Source organism: Erinaceus europaeus, chromosome 14, assembly GCF_950295315.1.
Source record: "Erinaceus europaeus chromosome 14, mEriEur2.1, whole genome shotgun sequence".
NCBI classification, from domain to species: Eukaryota; Metazoa; Chordata; class Mammalia; order Eulipotyphla; family Erinaceidae; genus Erinaceus; species Erinaceus europaeus.
In genome coordinates, this window is record NC_080175.1 from 29,484,964 (window position 1) to 29,510,523 (window position 25,560).

Consider the following 25,560-nt stretch of genomic DNA (forward strand, 5'->3'; position numbering starts at 1 on the left):
TCACAGGCGGTGAAGCAAGCAGGTCTGCAGGTGTCTGTCTTTCTCTCCCCCTCTCTGTCTTCCCCTCCTCTCTCCATTTCTCTCTGTCCTATCCAACAACGACATCAACAACGCCAATAACTACAACAAAAAAACAAGGACAACAAAAGGGAAAATAAATAATAAAAAAGAATTAAAAAAAAAAAAAGAAAGAAATGTGAACTACCCTCCTTCTCTAGACTTCTAATTAAGAACATGTAACTTAAAGCATGGTTAAAAAGAGTGAAAATTTTGTTTGAAAAAGTCAGGTTATAAAATAATACACCCGTGGTCCTGGAGGTGGCGCAGGGGATATCCCAAAGCATTAGATTCTCAAGTGTGAGGTCTTGAGTTCATTCCCAGAAGAACATGTACCAGAGTAATGTCTGGTTCTTTCTCTGTCTTCCCTTCGTATCTTTCTCATGAATAAGTAAATAAAATCTTTAGGAAATAAATAACATAACATACCTTGTGTGAACCTATACCACACACACACACAAACAAAAAAGAACAATGCATTTATACAAAATATGTTACCTTAGCTGTTCAGATTGTGCATGAAATTCCTGTAATTCTAAGTCAGAGCTTCCCCCCTACCCCAGAGCCTTCATACCTACCCATTAGCTGTCAGTATATGCAAAATTCTTATCCTGGAGATAATAAAAGTATTTAGTAGGTCTCTATAGGAACTTTTGACTTTAATAAAGGACAACACTTAAAAGAAGATTTAAAATAGAAAGGGGGACTAGGTAGTGGCACTCCTGGTTGAGTGCAAATGTGACAATGCACAAGGAGCTGGGTTCAAGCCTCCAGTCCCCACATGGAGAGGGGAAGCTTCATGAACAGTGAAGCAATGCTATGTGCATCTCTCTCTCTCTCCCTGTTATCTACTCTCTCTGCCTTTCTTTTTTTTATTTCTCCCTCTCTATATCCAATAAATAAGATTATATATTGGGTGGAAGTAAATAGCATAGTGGTTATTCAAACAAACTCTCATGCTTGAGGCTCTGAAGTCCCAGGTTCAATCCCCCGTACTACCATAAGCCAGAGCTGGGCAGTGCTCTCGTGTTTCTCTGTGCCCTTCTCTCTCTGCATCTCTCTCAAAAATAAATAAAATACTTTTTTAAAAAAAGTCTTAAAAAAGAAGAGAACAAAATTTCTTTTTCTTTTCTTTTTTCTTTTGTCTCTAGGGTTATTGTTGGGGCTTGGTACCTGCATTATGAATCCACTGCTCCTGGAGGCCTTTTTTTTCTTTCTTTCTTTCTTTTTCATTTTATTGGATAGGACAGAGAGAAATCAAGAGAGGAAGGGAAGATGAGGGCGGGGAGAAAGATAGATACCTCTAGACCAACTTCACTGCTTGTGGGCACCCTCCTCCATGTAGGTTGGGAGCAGGGGGCTCAAACTAGGAACCTTGAGCTTCGTTCTATGTGCACCACTGCCCAGCCCCCGCTAAATTTCTAACATATAGGAGCGAATTTTTTTCTTTTTAGCACACTAAAGTTTCCAAATGAGCACTGAACTTCAAATTCATGTCCCTTTGGGACTCATTGAGACTGAGATGAATATGAAATTTAATTTAAAAAAATATTTATTAGTGAGGGGAGGGGATATAGGAGCCAAGCATCACCTTGGAAAATGACTGAACTCGGGATTTTATACTTGCAAGTTCAGTGCTTGACCAGCAGAGTCAACTCCCAGGTCACAAGAAACTTAAGCATTTTTTTTTTAAATCAGCTTATTAAGGAAATGTAGATTTACTACACTGCTGTCATATGGACACTATCTCACATTTCGCCCACCACCAAATTGTCATCTCCCTCCACCACAGGGTACTGGACCTCCAGTCCCCTTTCACTCCACTCTCATACTCCAACCCTTCTGGAGTCCTGGGATCTGCTGAGATAGACCAGTTTATTAATGCTAAAGAAATTTATGTTATGTGGTCTGGGTGGCGGCACAGTGGATAAAGCATTGGAATCGCAAGCATGAGGACTCAAGTTCAATTCCTGGCAGCACATATACCAGAGTGATGTCTGGTTCTTTCTCTCCTCCTATCTTTCTCATGAATAAATAAATAAAATCTTAAAAAGAAAAAGAAAGCGATGTTATTAAAACTTAGGGAAGTGGGGCCGGGTGGTGGCTTTCCTAGTTAAGTGCACACATTACAGTTCACAAGGACCCAGGTTCAAGCCCCTGGCCACTACCTGCAGGGGGAAAGCTTCATGAGTGGTCAAGCAGTACTGCAGGTGTTTTTCTACCTCTGTCTCCCCCTTCCCTCTTGATTTCTGGCTATCTCTATCTACTAAGTAAATGAAGATTTTTTTTTTTTCTTTTAACCAGAGCACTGCTCAGCACTGGCTTATGGTGGTGTGAGGGGGACTCTGGAGCCTCAGGCACACTTTGCATAAGCATTAAGCATTATGCTATCTCCCCCCTTTCTAAAGATAATTAAAAAAAAAAAACCTTAGGGAATTAAAAAAAATAGGGGCCAGAGAGGTGGTTCAGAATGCAGGACAGACCTTTCATACATGCCTATGTACTGGCTCGCTCTATCTAAAAAAAAAAAAAAAAAAAAGGCTCAGTCATAAACCTAAGATTTTAAAGTAGACAAATTCTAAGAAAGTTTTGTTTTTTAATAATTGAAGGTCAGTGAGATAGCTCACCTAGAAGAGGGATTGCTTTTACCATGTACGGGTTCAAGCACACAGTAGACATGGGTGCAAGACAACACTGGAGGCAACTTCAGTGTTATGGTCTCTTTCTCTGAAAAAATGAGTCCTGACTGGTGAACAATAACAGTGACAAAAAAAAAATTAGAAACCACAGCCAGTTATTACAATGCCTTGCCTTGTCAAATAGCTAAATAAGGGGCCAGGTGGTGGAACACCTGATTAACTGCACACATTGCAGTGCGCAAGGACCTGGGTTCAAGCCCCTGGTCCCCACCTGCTGGGGGGAGGCTTCACAAGTGGTGAAGCAGGGCTGCAGGTATCTCTCTGTTGCTCCCCCTCTCTGTTTCACCCTCTCCTTTCAATTTCTGTCTCTCTCCAATAATAAATAAATAAGAGACAAAATAAATACATTAAATAACTAAATAAATGAACTAACTAAATAAATTCTATGTTCATAGGTAGAATAAGACTCAATATTGTAAGATACAATATGTTAGTTCTCCCCAACCTGATATATTCATTTAAACATTTTTTTATTATCTTTATTTATTTATTGGATAGAGACAGTCAGAAATTGAGAGGAAGGAGGAGATAGAGAGGGAGAGGGACAGAGACACCTGCAGCCCTGTTTCACCACCTGTGAAACCCCCCCCCCGCAAGTGGGGACCAGGGGCTTGAACCCGGTTCCTTGTACACTGTGATGTGTGTGCTCAATCAGGTGTGCCACCACCTGATCCCCTGATATATTAATTTAATGTGATGCTTATAAAAAATTCTGTGGGGCCGGGTGGTGGCAAACCTGTTTGAGCACACATTACAGTACACAAGGACCCAGGTTCGAGCCCCTAGTCCCTACCTGCAAAGAGAAAGCTTTGCAAGTGGTGAAGCAGTGCTGCAGGTGTCTCTCTGTCTCTCTTCCTCTCTATTTCCCCTTTCTCTCTTGCTTTCTGACGGTCTCTATCCAATAAATAAGTAAAGATAATAGGAAGATTTTTTAATATTTATTTATTTATTTTCCCTTGTGTTGCCCTTATTGTTTAACATTGTTGTGGTTATTATTGCTATTGTTATTGATGTCATTGGATAGGACAGAGAGAAATGGAGACAGGAGTGGAAGACAGAGAGGGGGAGAGAAAGATAGACACCTGCAGACCTGCTTCACTGCTTATGAAGAGACTCCCTTGCAGGTGGGGGGAATCGGGAGCTGGAACCGGGGTCCTTATGCCATCCTTGGGCTTTGCACCACGTGAACTAAACCCGCTGCGCCACCACCTGACTCCCTATAAAAAGATTTTTTTTTAAACTCTGGGAAATTATTTTATGAATATCAATAAATTGATTCTGAAGTTTATATATGCAGACAAAAGACACAGAATAGCCAACACAGTTCTAAGAACCAGGTGGAGGTCTAACACTACCTGATTTCAAGATTTATACTATAAAGCTAAAATAATCAGAAGTACAGTGTCATCACTAGTCAGTTCCATCAGGAATGCCATCATAAGCACTCCTGTGGGCCTCTATAGGACCTTGCCCTCACTTTAGAGCCGCACAGGTAGGGACTGCTCCACTCTCTGAAGTAATGTTGGGTCAACACATTCTGCCGCTCAAGGAAGACTGGTCCTGAAATGAGTGCAATCTAGAGTGTTTCCATCTGTGACCATGGACTGGGAGCTCAGAGTGACAGACTCAGAGGTTACACAGGCTCTTGTTCTAAATATAAATATAAACTGGCATGAGATCAGATCAATGGGGTGAACAGTTAATGGTATTTATATACTTTCCTCATGTTTGGGAACTACTCTCTGCCTTAATCCAGCTTTCTAGTCTTATTCTCAACTCTGACAACATCTTCCCAGACTATATTTTTAGTCCATCTGTATATTAGCTATTGGGCTCAGGCAAAAATTACTAAAGTTATGGTCCCCTTGGAAAATAACTAAACTGGACTTCCTAGCTTCTTCCTACTTGAAGACCCCTAATTTCACGGGCTCTACTCCTACTTTTGTGTTCTTTATAAAACAGCTTGTTCTGCTTTATTTTTATTGTATTTTTTTAAAATTTTGGTTATGCTTTTATCTTACCACCTTTCAGCCACCAAGTTGTAAATGTTATGATTCCATCCTGACTTCCTGGGCAGATGACCTCACCAATGTGTCCCAAAATCTCACCTCTCCAGAGCCCTACCACATTAGGGAACGACAGAAACCAGCTGGGGATATGGATCGACCTGCCAATATCTATGTCCAGTGGAGAAGCAATTACAGAAGCCAGACCTTCCACCTTCTACACTCCATAAAGAATGTTGGTCCCTACTCCCAGACAAAGAATAGGGAAGCTTTCAGCGGAAGGAATGAGATATGGAAGTCTGGTGGTGGGAACTATATGGTATTATACCCAGTTATCCTACAATCTTGTTAATCATTATTAAATCACTAGTAAAAAATTTTAAAAAAGGTATGGTGATGATGATAAACTAAGCAAACAGATCAATGGGCCAGAACAGAGCCCAGAAACAGGTCCTGTAGATATAGTTAACTGGTCTTTTTTTTTAATTTTCCCTTTTGTTGCCCTTGTTTTTTTGTTGTTGTTGTTATTCTTGATGTTGTCATTGTTAAATACCACAGAGAGAGGAGATGAAGAGAGAGGAGGGGAAGACAGAGAGGGGGAGAGAAATATAGATACCTGCAGACCTGCTTCACCGCCTGTGAAGTAACTCCCCTACAAGTAGGGAGCTAAGGACTCGAACCAGGATCCTTACGCTGGTCCTTGTGCTTCGTGCCATAACTGATCTTTGTTAATGCAATAGTTATATATAAACAAAGATATTTTTTCAAAGGTAAATTCAGAGCTGTGGAGAGAGCATAATGGTTATGCAAGAGACTTTCATGTCTGAATTTCAAGATCCCAGGTTCGATCCCCTACACCACTGTAAGCCAGAGCTGAGCAGGGCTCTGGGAAAAACAAAAAACAACAAAAAAAATGAGTTTGGCCTCTTCACCTAGGTGTATATATATCATAGGATTTCCTTAAACCACAAGTTGTCACTGTGCACAAAAGATGTAATCTGAAAATATCAAATATATGCAAATTTTCAGAAATTATCCTAATATCTTGGATGAAAATATTTTGACCTCTCTTCTTTAAAGTATTGCCATTGATTTTTCAAAATAATTCTATTGAAGGGTTTGTTAATGATTTCTGGTGCAGTCATGGAAACGGTGCAGCTTCTCGTCTCTCTGTGATAGGTGTCCACAGGACACTCTTAGGCTCAGCTTAGGTCCTCTCCCACATAATGCACCAGGACCCCAAAGCCCCACCAGCTTTCTCCCTTCTACCCTACCCTGGAGTCCTTTGTTTTGGTGCAGTACATTAAACCTAGTCTAAGTTTTACTCTGTGTTTTCCCTTTCTATCTTTATTTCTTAAATTCCAACTATGAGTGAGATCATTTGGTATTCATTCTTCTTTTGTTGGCTTATCTCACCTAACATAATTCACAGTCTACAAACACACAGTCTGAAGTGAAACATATGGAGGTGGTACTGGTTGCTTTGGTTAGGTTGAGACCAGCAGATGCAGATGCAGTATCAATTGGTATGGGTTGAGAGAAGACTACTGAAAAACGAGCCCTACCGCTGAGGTTCCAGGTCTGGGAGAAATAGGGGTTTTATGAACCCAGTTCTTGAACATTGTAGCATGTGACCTCAACCAGGTACACCACTACTTGGCCCCTGACATTATCATTTTTAGCAATGAAGTAGTATTCTATTGAGTACATATATCACAACTCTCTTTTTCTTTTCTTTTTTTTTTTTTTTTACTAGAGCAATGCTCAGATTTGGCTTATGGTGTTGTGGAGGGTTGAATCTGGGGCTTTGGAGCCTCAGGCATGAGAGTCTTTGCATAACTATTATGCTATCTACTGCCAGGAGATACAAAAACTTTCTTACTCACTTATTGTTTTGGACATCTGCATTGCTTCCAATTTTGGGCTATTACAAATTGTGCTGCAATGAACACAGGTGTGTGTGTAGTTCTCTTTGGAGATGTGTATTTGCTTCCTTTGGCTATATCCCCAGGAATGATATTGCCAGTTACTGGGTAGGTCCATCTTTAGCCTCCTAAGAACTGTCTAGACTATTTTCCATAGGAATTAGACCACTTTGTATTCCCACTTGTAACAGTTTAGCAGGGTTCCTTTTTGTCATTGAGTTTTAAAGACTGCACTGAGAGACTGCAAGATGTAAAGGAGTCTGAAAGTCTGGGTTCTGGTCTTAACTTATGCAAAACAGTTTCTCCCAAATTTTGTCTTATTGATCTATAAAAAATATTTTGTCATGATTATGTGTATGCTATAAATAATTGATTCAGTAGAAAAGGATTTCAGCAGAAAGGAGTGCTTGTTCAGAATGACTCAGGGGAAACATAAGGTCGTTACTATTTAGTAAGCAAATGTTAATTAATAAATGGTTGCATTTAAATAATAAAAGTTCAATGTTCAAGATAGCCAGAGTATACTTCTAGTTAATGATTATAGAATTTTTTTTATTTCTTTATTGGGAGATTAATGGTTTACAGTTAACAGTGAAATATAGTAAGTTTGTACATGTATAACATTGCCACATAGCAATACAACCCCCCCCCCAGGTCCTCCTCTGCCATCATGTTCCAGGACCTGAACCCTCCTACCCCCACAGCCACCCCAGAGTCTTTTACTCTGGTGCAATACACCAACTCCAGTCCAAGTTCTGCTTAGTGTTTTCCCTTCTGATCTTGTTTTGTAGCTTCTATGAGTGAGATCATCCCATATTCATCCTTCTGTTTCTGGCTTATCTCACCTAACATGATTTCTTCAAGCTCCATCCAAGATGGGGTAAAGAAAGTGAAGTCACCATTTTTAATAGCTGAGTAGTATCCTATTGTGTATATATACCACAACTTAGTCACTCATCTGTTGTTCAACACTTGGATTGCTTCCAGGTTTTGGCTATTACAAATTGTGCTATGAACATACATATACACAAATCTTTTTGGATGGTTATGTTGGGTTCCTTAGGATATATCCCTAGGAGAGGAATTGCAGGGTCATAGGGTAGGTCCACTTCTAGCCTTCTGAGAGTTCTCCAGACTATTCTCCACAGAGGTTGGACCAACTGACATTCCTACCAGCAGTGCAGGAGTTTCCTTTGTCCCCACAACATCTCCAGCATTTGTTGCTGTTACCTCTTCTGATGTATGACATTCTCACAGGAGTGAAGTGGTATCTCATTGTTATCTTTATTTGCATTTCTCTGACAATCAATGACTTGGAGCATTTTTTCATGTTTGTTGGCCTTTTGGATCTCTTCTATGGAGAATATTCTGTTCATATCCTCCCCCCATTTTTGGATGGGGTCATTTGTTTTCTTGTTGTCGGATTTGATGAGCTCTTTATATATTTTGGTTATTAGCCTCTTGTCTAATGTATGGCATGTAAAGATCTTCTCCCATTCTGTAAGGGATCTTTTTGTTTGGACAGTGGTTTCTTTTGCTGTGCAGAAGCTATTTATTTATTTATTTTTATTTATAAAAAGCATTGACAAAGCCATAGGATGAGAGGGGGTACAACTCCACACAATTCCCACCACTAGAACTCCATATCCTATCCCCTCCCCTGATAGCTTTCCTATTCTTTAACCCTCTGGGAGTATGGACCCAAGGTCATTGTGGGATGCAGAAGTTGGAAGGTCTGGCTTCTGTAATTGTTTCCCCACTGAACATGGGCGTTGACAGGTTGATCCATACTCCCAGCCTGCCTCTCTCTTTCCCTAGTGGGGTGGGGCCATGGGAAACAGAGCTCCAGGACACATTGGCGGGGTTGTCTGTCCAGAGAAGTCTGGTCGGCATCCTGTTAGCATCTGGAACCTGGTGGTTGAAAAGAGAGTTGACATAAAAAGCCAAACAAATTGTTGAACAATCATGAACCTAAAGGCTGGAATAGTGCAGATGAAGAGTTGGGGGGGGGGTCCTCTATTTTGTAAATAGCTAGTAGGAATATTTTAATTATATTACAAAGGGTCTATGGCTGTATTAGTTTTTTTTTTTTTTTCCTTTTTCTTTTTTTCCCTGAGCCTGAAATCTGATATGCAGGTGGATCCAAGTTATTGTCTGGGGAGATGATGTCATGGCTGGCAGAAGGACCAGAAAGCTGGATCAGAGAAGAGAGTCGCTCCCAAATATGGGAAAGGGGTATAAATGTTGTTGGCTATAAACCCCATTGATTTGATGTGGTCTGGGGCCCATATTCAGCTTAGAAGTCTATGTGACCTCTGCATCCCTGTAGATCTGAGCTCACATTCTGTGGTCATGAGTAGGAATGTTCCAAGCTGCCCCAATATCAGGACCCATCTTCCTCAGGTATAGCAGAGGGTATGTTGTCCAGCCTCCCTTTGGAGGATGGAACATTATCTACCATTGTTGATCCAAGTTGAGGGCAAGGCCCTATGGGGCACCCACAAAGGGGTCTACTGTGTTGTTGCTGATAGAGATGACTGGTAACAATGGAGAGAGGGATTTATTCAAGGTCTAGGCCCATCATGTCTGTTCGGGAATCTCAGGACTCTCCGACTAGGGCCCCAGCTGACGGGGTGGCCTGATAGTGACTAAAGCGTCATTGAGAGTATGCCAGTCTCTTGGCCTTATTCAGCTTTTGCAGTCCTTGCTTTGATGAGGTTAGCTTTGGACTGAGTAAGAGAATTGTAATAGGAAGTAGGTGACAAGGGTATCTAAGTCTAAGTAGACACTATTTCATTATGAACTTTATACTGACTCACTACAGACTATTGTGTACTTTTGCTTTCAGTTATATATTTTGCCCTAATTTATGGATACTTGTGAACATATGCTCTATCTTACGGGACCTGGTATATATCTAGGTTTTGGGACTTTGTTAGAAAGTGAACCTCCTGGAATGGAATTAGAGCATACTATGAAAGGAAAAGTCTCACCTGAGTAATGAGAGTGGAGGGTTGACATTCCATGTCTGACGTCTCTGTACACAGTCTGAAGTGGAGCATGCTGAGGTGGTACTCCTTGTGTTGATTAGGTTGGGATTGGTGGATGCAATATCATTTGTTATGAATTGAGAGAAGCATGCAGGAAAGTGAGTCCCACCCTTAGAGGTTCCAGGACTGGGGGAAATATAGGCTATATAGAGCAAGTGGGAGGTTCCTGCTGTTTTAGGATTTAAGAGTTAGACAATAGATAGTTATTGCTATAATCACATTGTTTGGCAATTGGGTTAACTTTGAAATATCTCTTGTTAGGATTTTCTGTATTATACACAACATCACCATAATTTATGTGGACATTATTTGTATATGGCTGTGCCACCGGTTGCAGAAGCTTTTTAATTTGATGTAGTCCCATTAGTTAATTTTTTTATTTAGTCTTTTTTGTAGTTGGATTCGTTTCATAGAAGATGTCTTTAAGATTTATAAGGAAAAGAGTTCTGCCAATATTTTCCTCTAAGTATCTGATAGTTTGTGGTCTAACATCCAAGTCCTTGATCCACTTGGAATTTACTTTTGTATTTAGTGAAATATAGTGGTTCAGTTTCATTCTTCTGCACTTTTCAACCCAATTTTTCCAGCACCATATGTTGAAGAGGCTCTGCTTTCCCCATCTGATAGTGTGGGCACCTTTGTCAAAGATTAGATGTCCGCAGGTGTGAGGGCTTACTTCTGGATTCTTAATTCTATCCCACTGGTCAGTGTGCCTATTTATGTTCCTGTACCAAGCAGTTTTTTTTTTTTTAATTATTATTGTTTTTTAACCAGAAGTGGCACTGTTCAGCTCTGGCTTATAGTGGTGCGGGAGATTAAACCTGGGTCTCTGGAGCCTCTGGAATAAGTCTGTTTGCATAACCATTATGCTATCTACCCTCAACCCACCAAGCAGTTTTGATTACAATGGCCCTAAAATACAATTTGAGATTTGAGAGTGTGATGCCTCCATTCTGTTCTTTCTTCTCAAAATAATTTTGGTAATTTAAGTCTTTTCTGGTTCCAATTTAGCTTTTGTTCTAGTCTCCTAAAAAATTGGGTGGGGAAGGAATCCTGTTAAGTGGAATAAGTCAGAAACAGAAGGATGAATATGGGATGATCTCACTCATAGTCAGAAGTTAAAAAGTAGAATAAGAGAAAACAATAAGGGAGTCGGGCGGTAGCGCAGCGGTTAAGCACAGGTGGCGCAAAGCACAAGGACCGGCATAAGGATCTCGGTTCAAGCCCCTGGCTCCCCACCTGCAGGGGAGTCGCTTCACAGGTGGTGAAGCAGGTCTGCAGGTGTCTATCTTTCTCTCTCCCTGTCTCCCCCTCCTCTCTCTATTCCTCTCTGTCCTATCCAACAACGAAGGCATCAATAACAACAACAATAATAACAACAACAATAAAACAACAAGGGCAAAAACTAAGGGAAAATAAATAAATAAATAAATATTTAAAAAAAGAGAAAACAATAAGCAGAACTTGGACTAGAGTTGGGGTATTGCACCAAGACTCGGGGGGGGGGGGTGTTCAGGTCCTGGAACAGTATGGCAGAGGACCTAGTGGGGGTTGTATTGTTAAAAAAAATGGGTGGGGTATTTATTGATGGGGATTGCATTAAATTTGTATTTGGCTCTGGGTAGTACATTCATTTTGATTATGTTAATTCTTCCAGTCCATGAACATGGACTATCTTTCCACTTCTCTGTGGCTTTTTCTATTTCCTTGAATATTGACTCATAATTTTCAGTATAAAAATCTTTCAATCCTTTTGTTAGGTTTATTCCTAGATATTTTATTGCTTTTGTTGCTATAATAAAAGAAATTGATTTCTGGATGTCTTCTTCTGATTGTAGATAACTCTAAGAAAAGTTTTCTCTAGCAGCAAATACTGGAGAGGTTGTAGGGTCAAAGGAATCCTCCTGCAGTGCTGATGGGAATGTAAATTGGTCCATCCTCTGTGGAAAACAGTCTGGAGAACTCTCAGAAGGCTAGAATGGACCTACCCTATGATCCTGCAATTCCTCTCCTAGGGATATATCCTAAGGAACCCAACACATCCATCCAAAAAGATCTGTGTACACATATGTTCTTAGCAGCACAATTTGTAGTAGCCAAAACCTGGAAGCAACCCAGGTGTCCAACAGCAGATCAGTGGCTGAGCAAGTTGTGGTATATTTATACAACGGAATATTACTCAGCTATTAAAAATGGTGACTTCAGCATTTTCAGCTGATCTTGGGTGCCTTGAAAAATTCATGTTAAGTGAAATAAGTCAGAAATAGAAGGATGAATATGGGATGATCTCACTCTCAGGCAGAAGTTGAAAAACAAGATCAGAAGAGAAAACACAAGTAGAACCTGAACTGGAATTGGCGTATTGCACCAAAGTAAAAGACTCTGGGGTGGGTAGGTGGGTGGGTAGAATACAGGTCCAAGAAGGACGACAAGAGGACCTAGTGGGGGGTTGTATTGTTATATGGAAAACTGAGAAATGTTACGCATATACAAACTACTGTATTTACTGTGGAATGTAAAACATTAATTCCCCAATAAAGAAAAAAGTTTTCTCTCTTGTGCAATATCTTAAAAGACATAGCCAGATTAGTGATAGTAAAAAGTTCTTTTTCTCTATGTTTTAAGTAGGGCCTAGAAATTCCTCCAACAAAAGTAAAAATATGCATAAAACAGTTACTCCCATTGTCACCCACCCAAGATAATCCATACTTCCTTTTGAAAATCAGGGACTTTGCACCTGTGCAACTCCACTGATTCCGTAGCCAGTGAACTGCAATGCTGGACAGAGCAGGACAGAAAGAAGAGTCGGGAGTCGGGCACTAGCGTAGTAGGTTAAGTGCAGGTGGCGCAAAGTGCGAGGACCAGCATAAGGATCCTGGTTCGAATCCCCGGCTCCCCATCTGCAGGGGAGTTGCTTCACAAGCAGTGAAGCAGGTTTGTAGGTATCTATCTTTCTCTCTTCCCCTCTGTGTCTTTACCCCCATCTCCATTTCTCTGTCCTATCCAACAATGATGACATTAATAACAACAATAAAAAAACAAGGGCAACAAAAGGGAATAAATAATTTTTTTTAATTAAACAAAGAAAGAAAGAAGAGTCACTCCTACAGGGATGTAGACTCTCTGGGGCCCATATTCACATAGGTTTCTATGCTGAATATGGGCCCCAGACCAGATTGATGGGATTTATAGTCAATAATATTTATACACTTTTCCCATAATTGGGAGTGGCTCTCTTCCCTGATCCAGCTTTTTAGCTCTTTTCCTAGCAATGACATCATCTCCCCAGGCAATAACCTGGGTTCACCTACATATCAGATGTCAGGCTTAGGCAAAAACTAATAGTCATGGGCCCTTGGGAATATACCTAAAACAGACCTACTAGCTATTTCCAAAGCAGAGACCCCAAATATTCATCTGCAATATTCTTGCCTTTAGGTTCATGATTAATCAACAATTTCTATGGCTTTATATGCTAACTCTTTTTTAGCCACCAGGTTCCAGATACTACCATGATGCCAACCATACTTTCCTGGGCAGACGACCCCACCAATGTATCCTGGAGCTCTGCTTCCTCAGAGCCCCGCACCACTAGGGAAAGAGACAGACAGGCTGGGAATATGGATCCACCTGTCAATGCCCATGCTCAGTGGAGAAGCAATTACAGAAGCCAGACCTTCCACCTTCTGCATGTCACAATGACTTTGGGTCCATACTCCCAGAGGGTTAAAGAATAGGAAAGCTATCAGGGGAAGGGTTGGGATATAGAGCTCTGGTGGTGGGAATTATACCCCCCTTTTTATATTTATTTATTTATTTACCCTCTTGTTGCCCTTGTTGTTGTAGTTATTATTATTGTTGTTATTGATGTCATTATTGTTAGACAGGACAGAGAGAAATGGAGAGAGGAGGGGAAGACAGAGGGGGAAAGAAAGATAAACACTTGCAAACCTGCTTCACTGCCTGTGAAGTGACTCCCCTGCAGGTGAGAAGCTGTGGGCTTGAACTGGGATCCTTACACCGGTCCTTACGCTTTGCGCCATGTGCACTTAACCTGCTGCACTACCGCCCAACTCCTGGGCATTATACCCCTCTTACCGATGGTCACTGTTTCCATTTAAGAAACAGAGAAAGAAAGAGAGAAAGGAAGGGAGGAAGGGAGAAAGGAAGAAAGGAAGAAAGAAAGAAAGAAAGAGAGGAGTACTATCATCTTTTTTATTGTTGTAGTTAATATTGATGTCATTGTTAAATAGGACAGAGAAAAATGGAAAAAGGAAAGGAACACAGAGAGGGGAAGAGAAAGACACCTGCAGACCTGCTTCACCACCTGTGAAGCAACTCCCCTGCAGGTGGGGAGCCGGGGCTCGAACCTGGATCCTTACACTGGTCCTTGCGCCCTGAGCCACCTGCGCTTAACCCGCTACACTATCACCTGACTCCCAGGCCCCTGTCTTTTTAAAAAGATTTTATTTAATTATTAGAAAGATGGTAGGAGAGAGAGAACCAGACATCAGTCTGGTACATGTGCTGCTAGAAACTGAACTCCGGACCTCATGCTTGAAGAGTCCAATGCTTTATCCACTGCACCACCTCCCGGACCACTATGCAATTTCTCTATCTGGAAGCAGAGGCAAGAGTAACCTAGTGAGTATCAGAGATCATGTGTACCTTTGTAAATCTGGGAACTTTTACTTCCCAGTTCCCAAGTCTGGGGTTTTTGTTTGTTTTTTTATGTTGTATCACTTTACTCTGTATCCTTAGTGTCCTGCCAATGGCAACATATTCAATGAGTACATAATAACAAGAAAAAAATTATGAAAAGAAGAAAAACAAAAACAAAATACTAGCTTTTCTATTTGGCCAGACTATATTGTAAAAAATGACAATCTACCGTAATAGTAAAGAAAATTTTATTTTACAAATGAAAAAGCAAAATACTGTTATTAAATCAACCCCAAAGTTAGCACTCTGAATTTATATCTTATAGTTGAAATTTCATATTTCATAAATTATTTCTTTTTTTTTTATAAATTATTTCTATTGAAAACAAACTAAGACTCTGCCTGAGGAAGAAGCATAAGCCAGGTTTAATCATGATGATGGAGATGGCTGGCAAGATGAAGCAAAGGAAATGATTATATTCCTATGTTCCATTTCTTCTTGGAAACATTCTCCATGGACATGCAAGACGAAAGGTAAATTCATAGAGAAATACAGACTATTTCATTATTACTATTCTTAATTATTTTAACTCCATCCTGTGATATACATATCTCTCAGAGAGATTCAGCTAAACAAGAATATTCTTTGCAATAGCATTCAAAGTCCTTACTTGGGTCACATCTGTTACTTTTAGAGAATATTCTGAGCTAGATAGTGAGGCTCCCATGGCAACAGAGGAATTTCTGCAATAGAAATAATCAAGATAATTATGTAAATTTACAAATCAGCTACTGTATTGATACTTCATTTTATAAGATATTTCAACATGCAAGAATAGGGCAGATCAAAGGCTATGGACTATCATACTTAGTAATTTTTATTAAGTAATGAAACACCAAGTAACTGAATCTATTACTATACTGATGTGTGTGTGTGTGTGTTTAATGTAGACATGTTAGTTCTAAGACTCTTCCCCCATCCCACCTCCAACTTAGAAGTCATCAAGTACTATTAAAATACAGGAATCTGGGGCAGGGAGGATAGCATAATGATTATGCAAAAAGACTCTCATGCCTGAGGCATCATGGCCCCCAGTTCAATCCTGTGTAAGCCAGAGCTGAGCAGTACTCTGGTAAACTTAATATATATTCACTCAATAACAATATAGAAATGTAACTTTCCATTTCTTAATGGTGACATAATTTCAAAATAACTGAAAACAGAAAGTAAAAGTCAGGAGTGACTAAGTATTAAAGGTAAAAGAGTAGCCCAGGGGGTGAGCCGCGGCACACTGGATTAAGCTCATAGTATGAAGCTCAAGGATCCTGGTTCAAGCCCCCCAGTGTCCACCTGCAGGGGGGTCACTTCACAAGCAGTGAAGCAGGTCTGTGGGTGTCTTATCTTTCTCTCTCCCTATCTTCCCCTCCCCTCTCAATTTCTCTGTCTTATCAAAAATATTGAAAAAATGGCCACAGGAGCAGTGGATTTATAGTGTAGGTACCTAGCATCATCAATAACACTGAAGGCAATAAATAAATAAATACTTAAACATTAAAAAGAGTAGTCCAGGAGGAGAGTCATGCTGGACTCTCAAGCATGAAATCCGGAGTTTAATCCCTGGTATCACATGTGCCAGAATGATGCTGTGGTTTCCTCCTCTTCTCAGTAAATAAACATATATATATATTAAACGGTAAAAGTTGAACAGGGGTAAATAGCATAGTGGTTATACAAAGAGACTCTCATACCTGAGGCTCCAAAGTCCCAGGCTCAATTCCCTGCACCACCATAAACCAGAGCTTAGCTGTGCTCTGATAAAAAAAAATAATAATAAAACATAAATAAAAGGAAGTTAAAAATGGCCATGACTTGGGAGTCGGGCGGTAGTGCAGCAGGTTAAGCGCAAGTGGCACAAAGTGCAAGGACTGGAGTAAGGATCCTGGTTGTAGCCCCCGGCTCTCCAACTGTAGGGGAGTCACTTCACAGGCGGTGAAGCAGGTCTGCAGGTGTCTCTCTTCCTCTCTATCTCCCCCTTCTCTCTCAATTTCTCTCTGTCTTTATCCATTAACAAATTAAAAAAAATGGCCATGACTTCAGCTTATCCACGTACAAAGTTACTAACTTTACTAAAGCAAAGCTGTGGTGAATGAACACACATGTACATATTTGAAATTTAGTTAATGAACTAGAATTTACTATTAACTGGTATAAGTTCAGCAATTACTTATGACTAAAGATGTTCACCTATTTTCAGAAGAAGCTGCTTATTTAAGGCAGGATATAAACTTATCTGATGTATTTGAAAAATTGCAAAAATGATTACAATAGCCATATACTAATCACAACATTCTATTCACTATTGATGTTACTAACAAAATTTTTCCTATTTGGGGTGGTAAAAATTAATCTCATCCCATCTTGTATGAGTCAAAGAATACATTTTTACCGAAACTTCATTCCTGAATCTCTAGCAGATCGAGCAGAACAGTGGAATTCTACAGCACCTGAACCCTCAAGGATCCTTTGTAGATTTCTGTCCGTTATGCCACCCCCTATTGGAAAAGATACAGTGCATTAGTTAAAACAATTCTACATAAAACTTACTTATTATTTTTATGGAGCTGGTGCCCTGTGCATGTGTAATTGTACTGTTTCCTGGACTGCTCCCCACCCCACCCTCGGGCTATTTTCCATTTAGAGAGAAGCAGAGACAGAGAGAAGGAGAAAGAGAGAGAGACTACAGTACCAGAGTTGTGTCATAGTACCTCCTATACAGTAGGGCTTAACCTACCTGGCAAGCTATCTCTCTGGCCCTGAATAAAAGTTAATGAGTAATAGTCACTGTTGACTCTATCTGGGCTCCCCATATTGAAATTTCTCATTGATTCAAGAATTACTCTTTCCCTATTAAGTAAAAATGAGATTAGAAAGAAGTAGACTACAGACTCTGAGAACAACTGATAAGGACACAGAACCCACATGAACTTAGATGCTCTTTGGTTTACATAACATAGACTTTAAATCTATAGAGATTATTCTAAAGTAAGTAAAATCATGAGGGCTCCATTCCTGCTTTTCCTCTTCTTCTTCTAGCGTTTGCCCTTCTTCCGTAGCCAGTCAACAGCGTCAGGTTGAGCCTGATGTAAAGTTTCGAGACCTCCTTTGAATCTGGAGAGGTGGCAGTCGTTGACTATGTGGGTCATAGTCTGTCTGTAGCCGCAGGGGCAGTTTGGGTCGTCTCTGGTTCCCCAGCGATGGAACATAGCGGTGCACCGGCCATGGCCTGTTCGATAGCGATTGAGGAGGGCCCAATCATAACGTGCTAGGTCAAAGCCGGGTTGACGCTTGCAGGGGTCTGTGATGAGGTGTTTGTTCTTTACCTCAGCTGACTGCCAACTCTGTTTCCAAGAGACTGGAACAGAGAAGTTCAGTGTAGGCATAGGGGACCAGATTGGGTGACGAGACGTCAAGCGTTGGACAGGGTGGGCGAAGATATCCGCGGGAAATGAACTTAGATGATGCCGCATCCCGATGAATATCTGGCGGGGCGATGTTGCTAAGAACTGGCAGCCATGGAACCGGGGTGGAACGGATGGTTCCAGAAATGATCCTCATGGAGGAATATAATTTGGAATCGACCAAGTGGGCATGGGGGCTACGGAACCATACCCGGGGCACAGTATTCTGCAGTGGAATAGCATAATGCCAGAGATGATGATTGTAGTGTGGAAGCGCTCACGCCCCATGAGGAGCTGGCCAGTCTTGCAATGATGTTATTCCTTGCGCCCACCTTTGCTGCAGTTTTTATGAGATGTTCGTGAAATGACAGAGTGCGATCGAGAGTAACGCCAAGATAGACTGGCTGGGCTTCATGCCGGATTCTCGTATCGCCAAGCTGTACATTAAGCTCACGCGAGGCCGAGGCATGGTGTAGATGGAAAACAGATGATACCATTTTGTAGTGCTAGGGATTAGTCGCCATTTTTTACAGTAATCAGATATCAGAGACATGTCTTTCGTGAGTGTTTCCTCAAGGATGTCGAACTTGGATGCCTGAGTTCCACAGCAGATGTCATCGGCGTAGATGAACTTCCTTGAAGAAGTTTCTGGGAGGTCATTGATGTAAATATTAAATAGCGTAGGAGACAGAACAGAGCCCTGGGGGAGGCCACTTGAGACAAGTCTCCATTGTTAAAATTTTCAGAGGCTCTGGCCGGGCTTGCTTCATGGCAGGTAACAGAGACGCGGAGACAACGGCTGGGCAGGGCAGCTGTATTTGTTTATTCAGGAACAACGATTCACAAACTAAGACAAACTAATCACCAAACAGAACTCTGCTGTCTCTTTGCGGCGGCGCAAGCACTCTCTCTTACTCTGGAACTCAGGAACCCTCTCCCTTACTCTCGAACTCAGACACTCTCCCACCCTCGCACTCTCGAACTCCGGAACTCAGGAACTCTGTCACTGGGGAACTCAGGAACTCTCGGACTCCGGAACCCTCTCCCGGGGTCCCTTGGGGCGGGGCCAAGCAGGCCCGCGAAATTAACAGGACTCATCCAATTCTCTTGGAGGGGGAGGGCTAGAACAAGCCAATGTAAAGCATACGACAATTCCCCCTTTTCTTTTTAACTAAATGACTATAGTATCAAGGGTGTGGGGTGAACAGAAACATATATAACAAAAACCAGCATGTTGCCAAGGGAAGGCCTGAGGGGGCCCTATCTGCCTCTGGGGGGCTACTTGCCTCGATGGGCATTTGCATGGGGGCGGGGAACGGCCTAGGGTCCCAAAGGCAGCTGGCTGCAACTTATTTACTATGAAACAAAACTTGTTATTAGCATATCTACTGTACGATCTAACATTTCTAATAGAGAAGGAATTTGAGACTTTTACATATCAACAACGTCTTTTAACCTTTTGTTACACCCATTCAAGATGGAGACACACCCTAGGTGTGGGCCGGAGAGGAAATCTCAGGCATGGGAATAATTAGCATAGCCATTGTGCGATCTACCATTTCTAATAGAGAAGGTAGTAGTGTTTTACATATCAACGAGTCTATTTAACCTTTTGTTTAGACCAACTTAGTTAAAATATATTGATTGTTAACTAATTTTTACCTCAGACTTTAAATGTAAGTTAATTTTATCTTTATGAGAATTACGTTGAAAACCTTTTTCATTTAACTTTGACTAGTAAGAATTTAGCCTTAAAGCTACTGTTTACCAAACTTTAAACATACACATAAACATGGTCATTAATACACAAGGAGAGAAACCTTTGTTACGAAGACATGTCATTTTAAACACGAATATAAATCTGTACTGTCTTAGTGGTTGGGGGGGGGTCACCATTCGGAGGTGACTTCCCGTGCAGCTTCACTTTTAGGAATTGCAGGTTGTGATCTCTGCACAAATCTCTGCGTACTCCAGCTTGTCTGCCTTCAGGCCAGACCGGCAGCTGGAGATGTCGTGTGCCCAGTTTCGGCAGGGAGCCCGGGGGTCCGGGAGGCCCGGGATGGTTCCAGAATTCATAGAAAGAGGGCAGGCAGGCCATCTTTGTAGAAGGCGTGAGCCTAGGTGCCCAGGGGTGGCGGCCATGATAGGCCGCCGCGGCCCTGCCCCATGGCCCTGCCATGTCTGCTGCCCTGCTCGCAGTGGCCAAGCAGTGTGGAGGGATCACGCGTCCAGTGCCCTGCGCCACGCGGTGGAGAGCCGGCTCCTGTGGGCTGGCCTCAGGCTCCAGCATGTTGGCATCGGGCTCCAGCATGTTGGCCTCAGGCTCCAGCATGTTGGCATCGGGCTCCAGCATGCTGGCATCGGGCTCTAGCGTGCTGGCATCGGGCTCTTGCATGGTGGCGTAGGCCTCCTGCGGGCTGCGGGGCTGCGGGGTTGCTGGCGCGGTGCGCGGGGTTGTCTGGGCGCAGCCGGCTGGCTGGCTGTTTGACCAGGTGGAAACAGCAGCTCCGCGCCTTGCCTCCCGCCCGCTGGCTCTTCCCGCTGGCTGTTCTGAGTTCGCTCGAGCGAGTGGAAACCACAGAGTGGTCCAGAGATAAATGTTCCAGAAACAGCAAAACAGTCTCGTGAAGAAAGAGCAGAGGCCTTTGGAGATCTCTTCACAAGCAGAAGAGAAGGCCATCGTGCATAGGTAGCCAAATTGTCTTTACTTATCTGAGAGATGCGCAGGTCAGCCCCACGTTGGGCGCCATTTGTTGTTAAAATTTTCAGAGGCTCTGGCCGGGCTTGCTTCACGGCGGGTAACAGAGACGCGGAGACAACGGCTGGGCAGGGCAGCTGTATTTGTTTATTCAGGAACAACGATTCACAAACTAAGACAAACTAATCACCAAACAGAACTCTGCTGTCTCTTTGCGGCGGCGCAAGCACTCTCTCTTACTCTGGAACTCAGGAACCCTCTCCCTTACTCTCGAACTCAGACACTCTCCCACCCTCGCACTCTCGAACTCCGGAACTCAGGAACTCTGTCACTGGGGAACTCAGGAACTCTCGGACTCCGGAACCCTCTCCCGGGGTCCCTTGGGGCGGGGCCAAGCAGGCCCGCGAAATTAACAGGACTCATCCAATTCTCTTGGAGGGGGAGGGCTAGAACAAGCCAATGTAAAGCATACGACACTCCATCTGCTAGACTTGTCACCCAGATGCACCTGGAATCTTCTGTTTTGGAGAAGAAATGATATAGTGTTGGCCACCCATGGAGACAGGCATCTTGAGATCTTGACTAGGAGACCATGGTGCCAGACCGTGTCATAGGCTGCTGTGAGATCAACAAAGACAGCACCCGTCTTTAAATTCTTCTGGAATCCATTTTCAATGTAAGGTTGAGAGGGCCAGGGCTTGTTCGCAGGTAGATCTTCCTGGGCGGAAACCAGCTTGGGCGGGTGATAGGAATTTCTCTGTAAGATGAGAAATACGGGACAGAAGAAGCCTCTCAAGGAGTTTGTAACACACGGAGAGGAGAGAAATTGGTCTATAGCTGGCGGCCAGTGTTGGGTCTTTCTTTGGTTTCAAAACCGCTATTATCTTCGCATGATGCCAAACTTTGGGCATAGACTCAGATTCCAAGATGTGGGACAGGAATGAAGCGAGCCACTTCTTTGCCGGGAACAGCTGCTGGCTATGATAACATCACCCCAGAACTCATTCTTAACCTGGGTCCCGCGGCAAAGAAGTGGCTCGCTTCATTCCTGTCCCACATCTTGGAATCTGAGTCTATGCTTTTCCTCAATTAAAGCAAAATCAAATTAAAATGCAAGGTAAGGGATGAGGGGAGATAGTGTAAAGGTAGTATACCAGACTTTCATGCTTGAGGTTCAGGGGTCCAAGGGTCAATGCCCAGCATCACCATACACCAAAGCTGAGCAGCACTCTGGCCCCTCCCTACTACTAAAATACACACACACACACACACACACACACACACACACACACACACGTATTAATGCAAGGGAAAGAGAGAACTTGAAGTTAATGCCACAGCCTTAAAGATTTGTCTGAGAGATATAACTTTGATTTGAAGCATACGCTAACATCACTGAAAATGGAAATAATGGGAGCCAGGCAGTGGTGCACCTGGTTAAGTGCACATAGTACTAAGCACAAGGGCCTGTACAAGGGTTCGGGTTAGAGCCCGTTCACCACCTGCAGGGGTGGATGACAAGCAGTGAAGCAGGTCTGCAATGTTTATCTTTTTCACTCTCTATCTCCCCTTCCCCTCTCAATTTCTCTCTGTCCTATCCTACAAAATGGAAAAATGGCTGCCAGGAGGGGTGGAATCATGGTGCTGGCACCAAGCCTCAGCAATAACTCTGGAGGCAATTTTAAAAAAAGGAAATAAAAAAAGATGTTATAGAGTTTATTCATTAAAAGATCAAGTTGTTTCATTTCACAGAAAAGTCTGACTTTACTTTATTAAAACTGTACAACGAAGTTCTTTACAATGACTGTTTTTTTTTTTTTTTTTTTTTTTTTAAAACCAGGGCACTTCTCAGCTCTGTCTCATGGCATAGTGTGGGACTGAATTTGGAACTTCAGAGCCTCTGACAAGAGAATGCCTGTGCATAACCATTGTGCTATCTACCCTCACTCTACAATGACTCTTTTGTTTTGATGAATCATACATAAGGAATCATGCTCTGAACTGATGCCAGATTATAAATACAAACTTAGTTTATTCACCTTTATATCCTTTGAATATCGTTGGATGCAATAGATACTTTTAATGACTGATAAAATATGTACTTTGAATCAAACAATTCAAGTTGCTAAAGTAACATGACTATAAACTTTGAATGATTCATCCATACATGCTGTGATACATATACCAGCCATAAGAAAAATACCATAGGATGTTGGACACAGCACACAGCTGATGTCAGCCTGGTGACAGATCACATCACAATCTGTGCAAATACACAATGGATTGAGGGTGGGTTGAATGGACTTAAACATAGCCAGCCAGAAGTCTGACCGTTTTGCCCCCTGCTTCTTTTCCTGCTCAGATGGATCTTGGCTGAAAGTGCTTGAGGTGCCTGCCATGGATGCCTCTCCTGGGAACTAAACACATGTGACTCAGCTAGCCAGTAAACTCTTTAGACTTTCCTCAACAGCCATAATGAGTAGCCAGTAATTGCTTATTTTGTTGTGCCTAACTTATAACATCCTGTACTACTGTACTGCCATAATAAGGCTTTGATTGTTTAAACCTCCTCCCAGCCATGGCATAGCCAAGTCCTTTATGCACCTCAGCCAAGTCCTTTTTATTTTAATAACAATATATATATATTTATTAGTACAGTCATCAAGTCCTGAGAAATATATATATTCTTAGTAGTACAGTCACCAAGTCCTGAGAAGTAGAAAAAATAGACTAAGAAATACAATTCAGATCTGAGTCCTGGCTTTATCACTCTATCTCTTAGCTATGTGACCTTAAATAACCTAAAGGCTCAAAGCATCACTTCGTTTTCACCAGTAAAAGAGAAATAATATCGCCCACTTTATAAGCTTTTGTAAGAATTAAAATACACAGGGGGCTAGGTGGTAGTGCAGCGGGTTAAGCACATATGGTGCAAAGCGCAAGGACCGGCTTAGATATCCTGGTTCAAGCCCCCGGCTCCCCACCTGCAGGGGAGTCACTTCATAGGTGGTGAAACAGGTCTGCAGGTGTCTGTCTTTCTCTCTCCCTCTGTCTTCCCCTCCTTTCTCGATTTCTCTCTGTCCTATGCAACAACAATGACAACAATAACAATAATAACAATGATAAACAACAAGGGCAACAAAAGGGGGAAAATGTCCTCCATATTCATAGTGCAGGCATCAAGCCCTAACAATAAAAAAAAAAAAAAGAATTAAAATACACAAAGCAGAACTTGGACTGGGTTTGCTGTTTACACCAAAGTAAAGGACTGGGGGGGGGGGGGGCTCCAGGTCCTGGAACATGATGGCAGAGAAGAACCCAGAGGGAGCTGATTGCTATGTGGAAAACTGAGCAATGTTATACATGTACAAGCTACTATATTTTGTTTTTTGTTACTATATTTTATTGTGGATCATAAAAAAAATAGCCATTTATCCCCCAATAAATAAGAATTAAAATACAAATATATTATTTCCTCCTAGCAAATAATATTTGACTACTAAAACACATGTTACATGTTGTTGGCTTATCCACAACTTTAGGATATAGGCCATATATTTAACAGAAATAGACTAAAACATCTTTACAGTTAGAACCTGAAATAACTAGCTTTATATAGTTTTCATTTTTCTTTTTTGTTGTCTACTGCAATGCCAAGGCCTTGCATATGCACAATACCACCACTCCTGGGAAAACATTTTCATTTCTTATTTTAGAGGAAGAGAGAGAGGGGAGAAGAGAGGTGAAAGGGAAAGAGACACAACAGCACTGCTCCACCATCCATGGAACTTGCCAGCGTCATGATGCTCCACTTGGTGCCAGGGTTGAACCCCAGAACTTTGTGTGTAGTAAGGTGCATACACTACCCTGTGAGTTAATCTCCCTGTCCTGACTAAACAGCCTTTCTTCATATACAAAGAAATGGAGCCTAAATATATTGGAAGTTTCATTATCAAAATCCCTAGAGGAAATAACCAAGTTCTACTTACCATTATATTTCTTAATGATAAGTACATATTAGGCCATCAGGCTGACTTTTCTAGGAAATTTTACTTGCTGATACTTGTCTACATGAAATTGTAAGAACATGTTTACAGATCTATAAGGCCCTCAACTAAGAAGGTTTAATTCAGTGGTCCGGGAGATGGCGCAGTAGTAAAACTTTCGACTCTCAAGCATGAGGTCATGAGTTTGATCCCTGGCAGCACATGTGCCAGAGTGATGTCTGGTTCTTTCTCTCTCCTCCTATCTTTCTCATAAATAAATAATAAAATCTTTTTTTAAAAAAAGGTTTAATTCATATTCCGTGTTTACATACTTCCTACAGAACCTGGTATGGAATTAGTATTTGTGGGGTAAGGTTTAACTAAACATAAATATTTTTGTATAGACTATCTTTTTCACTGAAGACTGTGAATCACCTGAGGAAGTAGTTTTTTGTTTAACTCTGCATCCCAAGTAATACCTTGCACATAGGAGATTATATAATAATTACACATTAAACAATAGCTGTCAATATCAACCATTGTTCAAAAGTCTGGGCATTGAGATATTGATTAAATATTTAACTTTAAATGGAAATGCATCAGATTCAGTAAGTTACTTTAGTACTCTTGGATTTATCTGTTAATGGTCTCAATATGAGGGATGCTATCTAACTGTTCATTAATCAGGTGAAAGCTTCCTAAATTTATGACACTATTTCTCTACCTGGTCTCCTTTAAAAAGTTCATTTGCATCTGTCATTATTTCTTTTAATATTTATTTATTCCCTTTTGTTGCCTTTGTTTTATTGTAGTTATTATTGTTGTTATTGATGTCGTCATTGTTGGATAGGACAGAGAGAAATGGAGAGAGGAGGGAAAAACAGAGAGGGGGAGAGAAAGATACCTGCAGACCTGCTTTACTGCTTGTGAGGGGGAGCCGGGGGCTCTAACAGGGATCATTAAGCCAGTCCTTGTGCTTTGCGCCACGTATGCTTAACCCACTGCACTACCCGACTCCC

General features: G+C 41.7%; 1 protein-coding gene across 6 annotated transcripts in view; it reads right to left on the bottom strand.

Moving 5' to 3' along the window:
- Positions 1-14,630: 14,630 nt before the first annotated feature.
- The window catches only part of CUTC (cutC copper transporter), a 40,808-nt gene continuing 29,878 nt past the window's right edge, over positions 14,631-25,560 (bottom strand). For 5 of the 6 annotated variants that reach the window (XM_060171503.1, XM_016191357.2, XM_007530261.3 and 2 more), the window contains 2 exons: positions 16,846-16,951; positions 14,631-15,142 (listed from right to left, as the gene is read on the bottom strand). In XM_060171503.1, coding sequence (XP_060027486.1) covers positions 15,028-15,142; positions 16,846-16,951 — 221 coding nt within the window. In that variant the 3' untranslated portion in view covers positions 14,631-15,027. The remainder of the gene's footprint in view (positions 15,143-16,845; positions 16,952-25,560) is intronic. The other variant, XM_016191358.2, reaches the window with a different exon arrangement.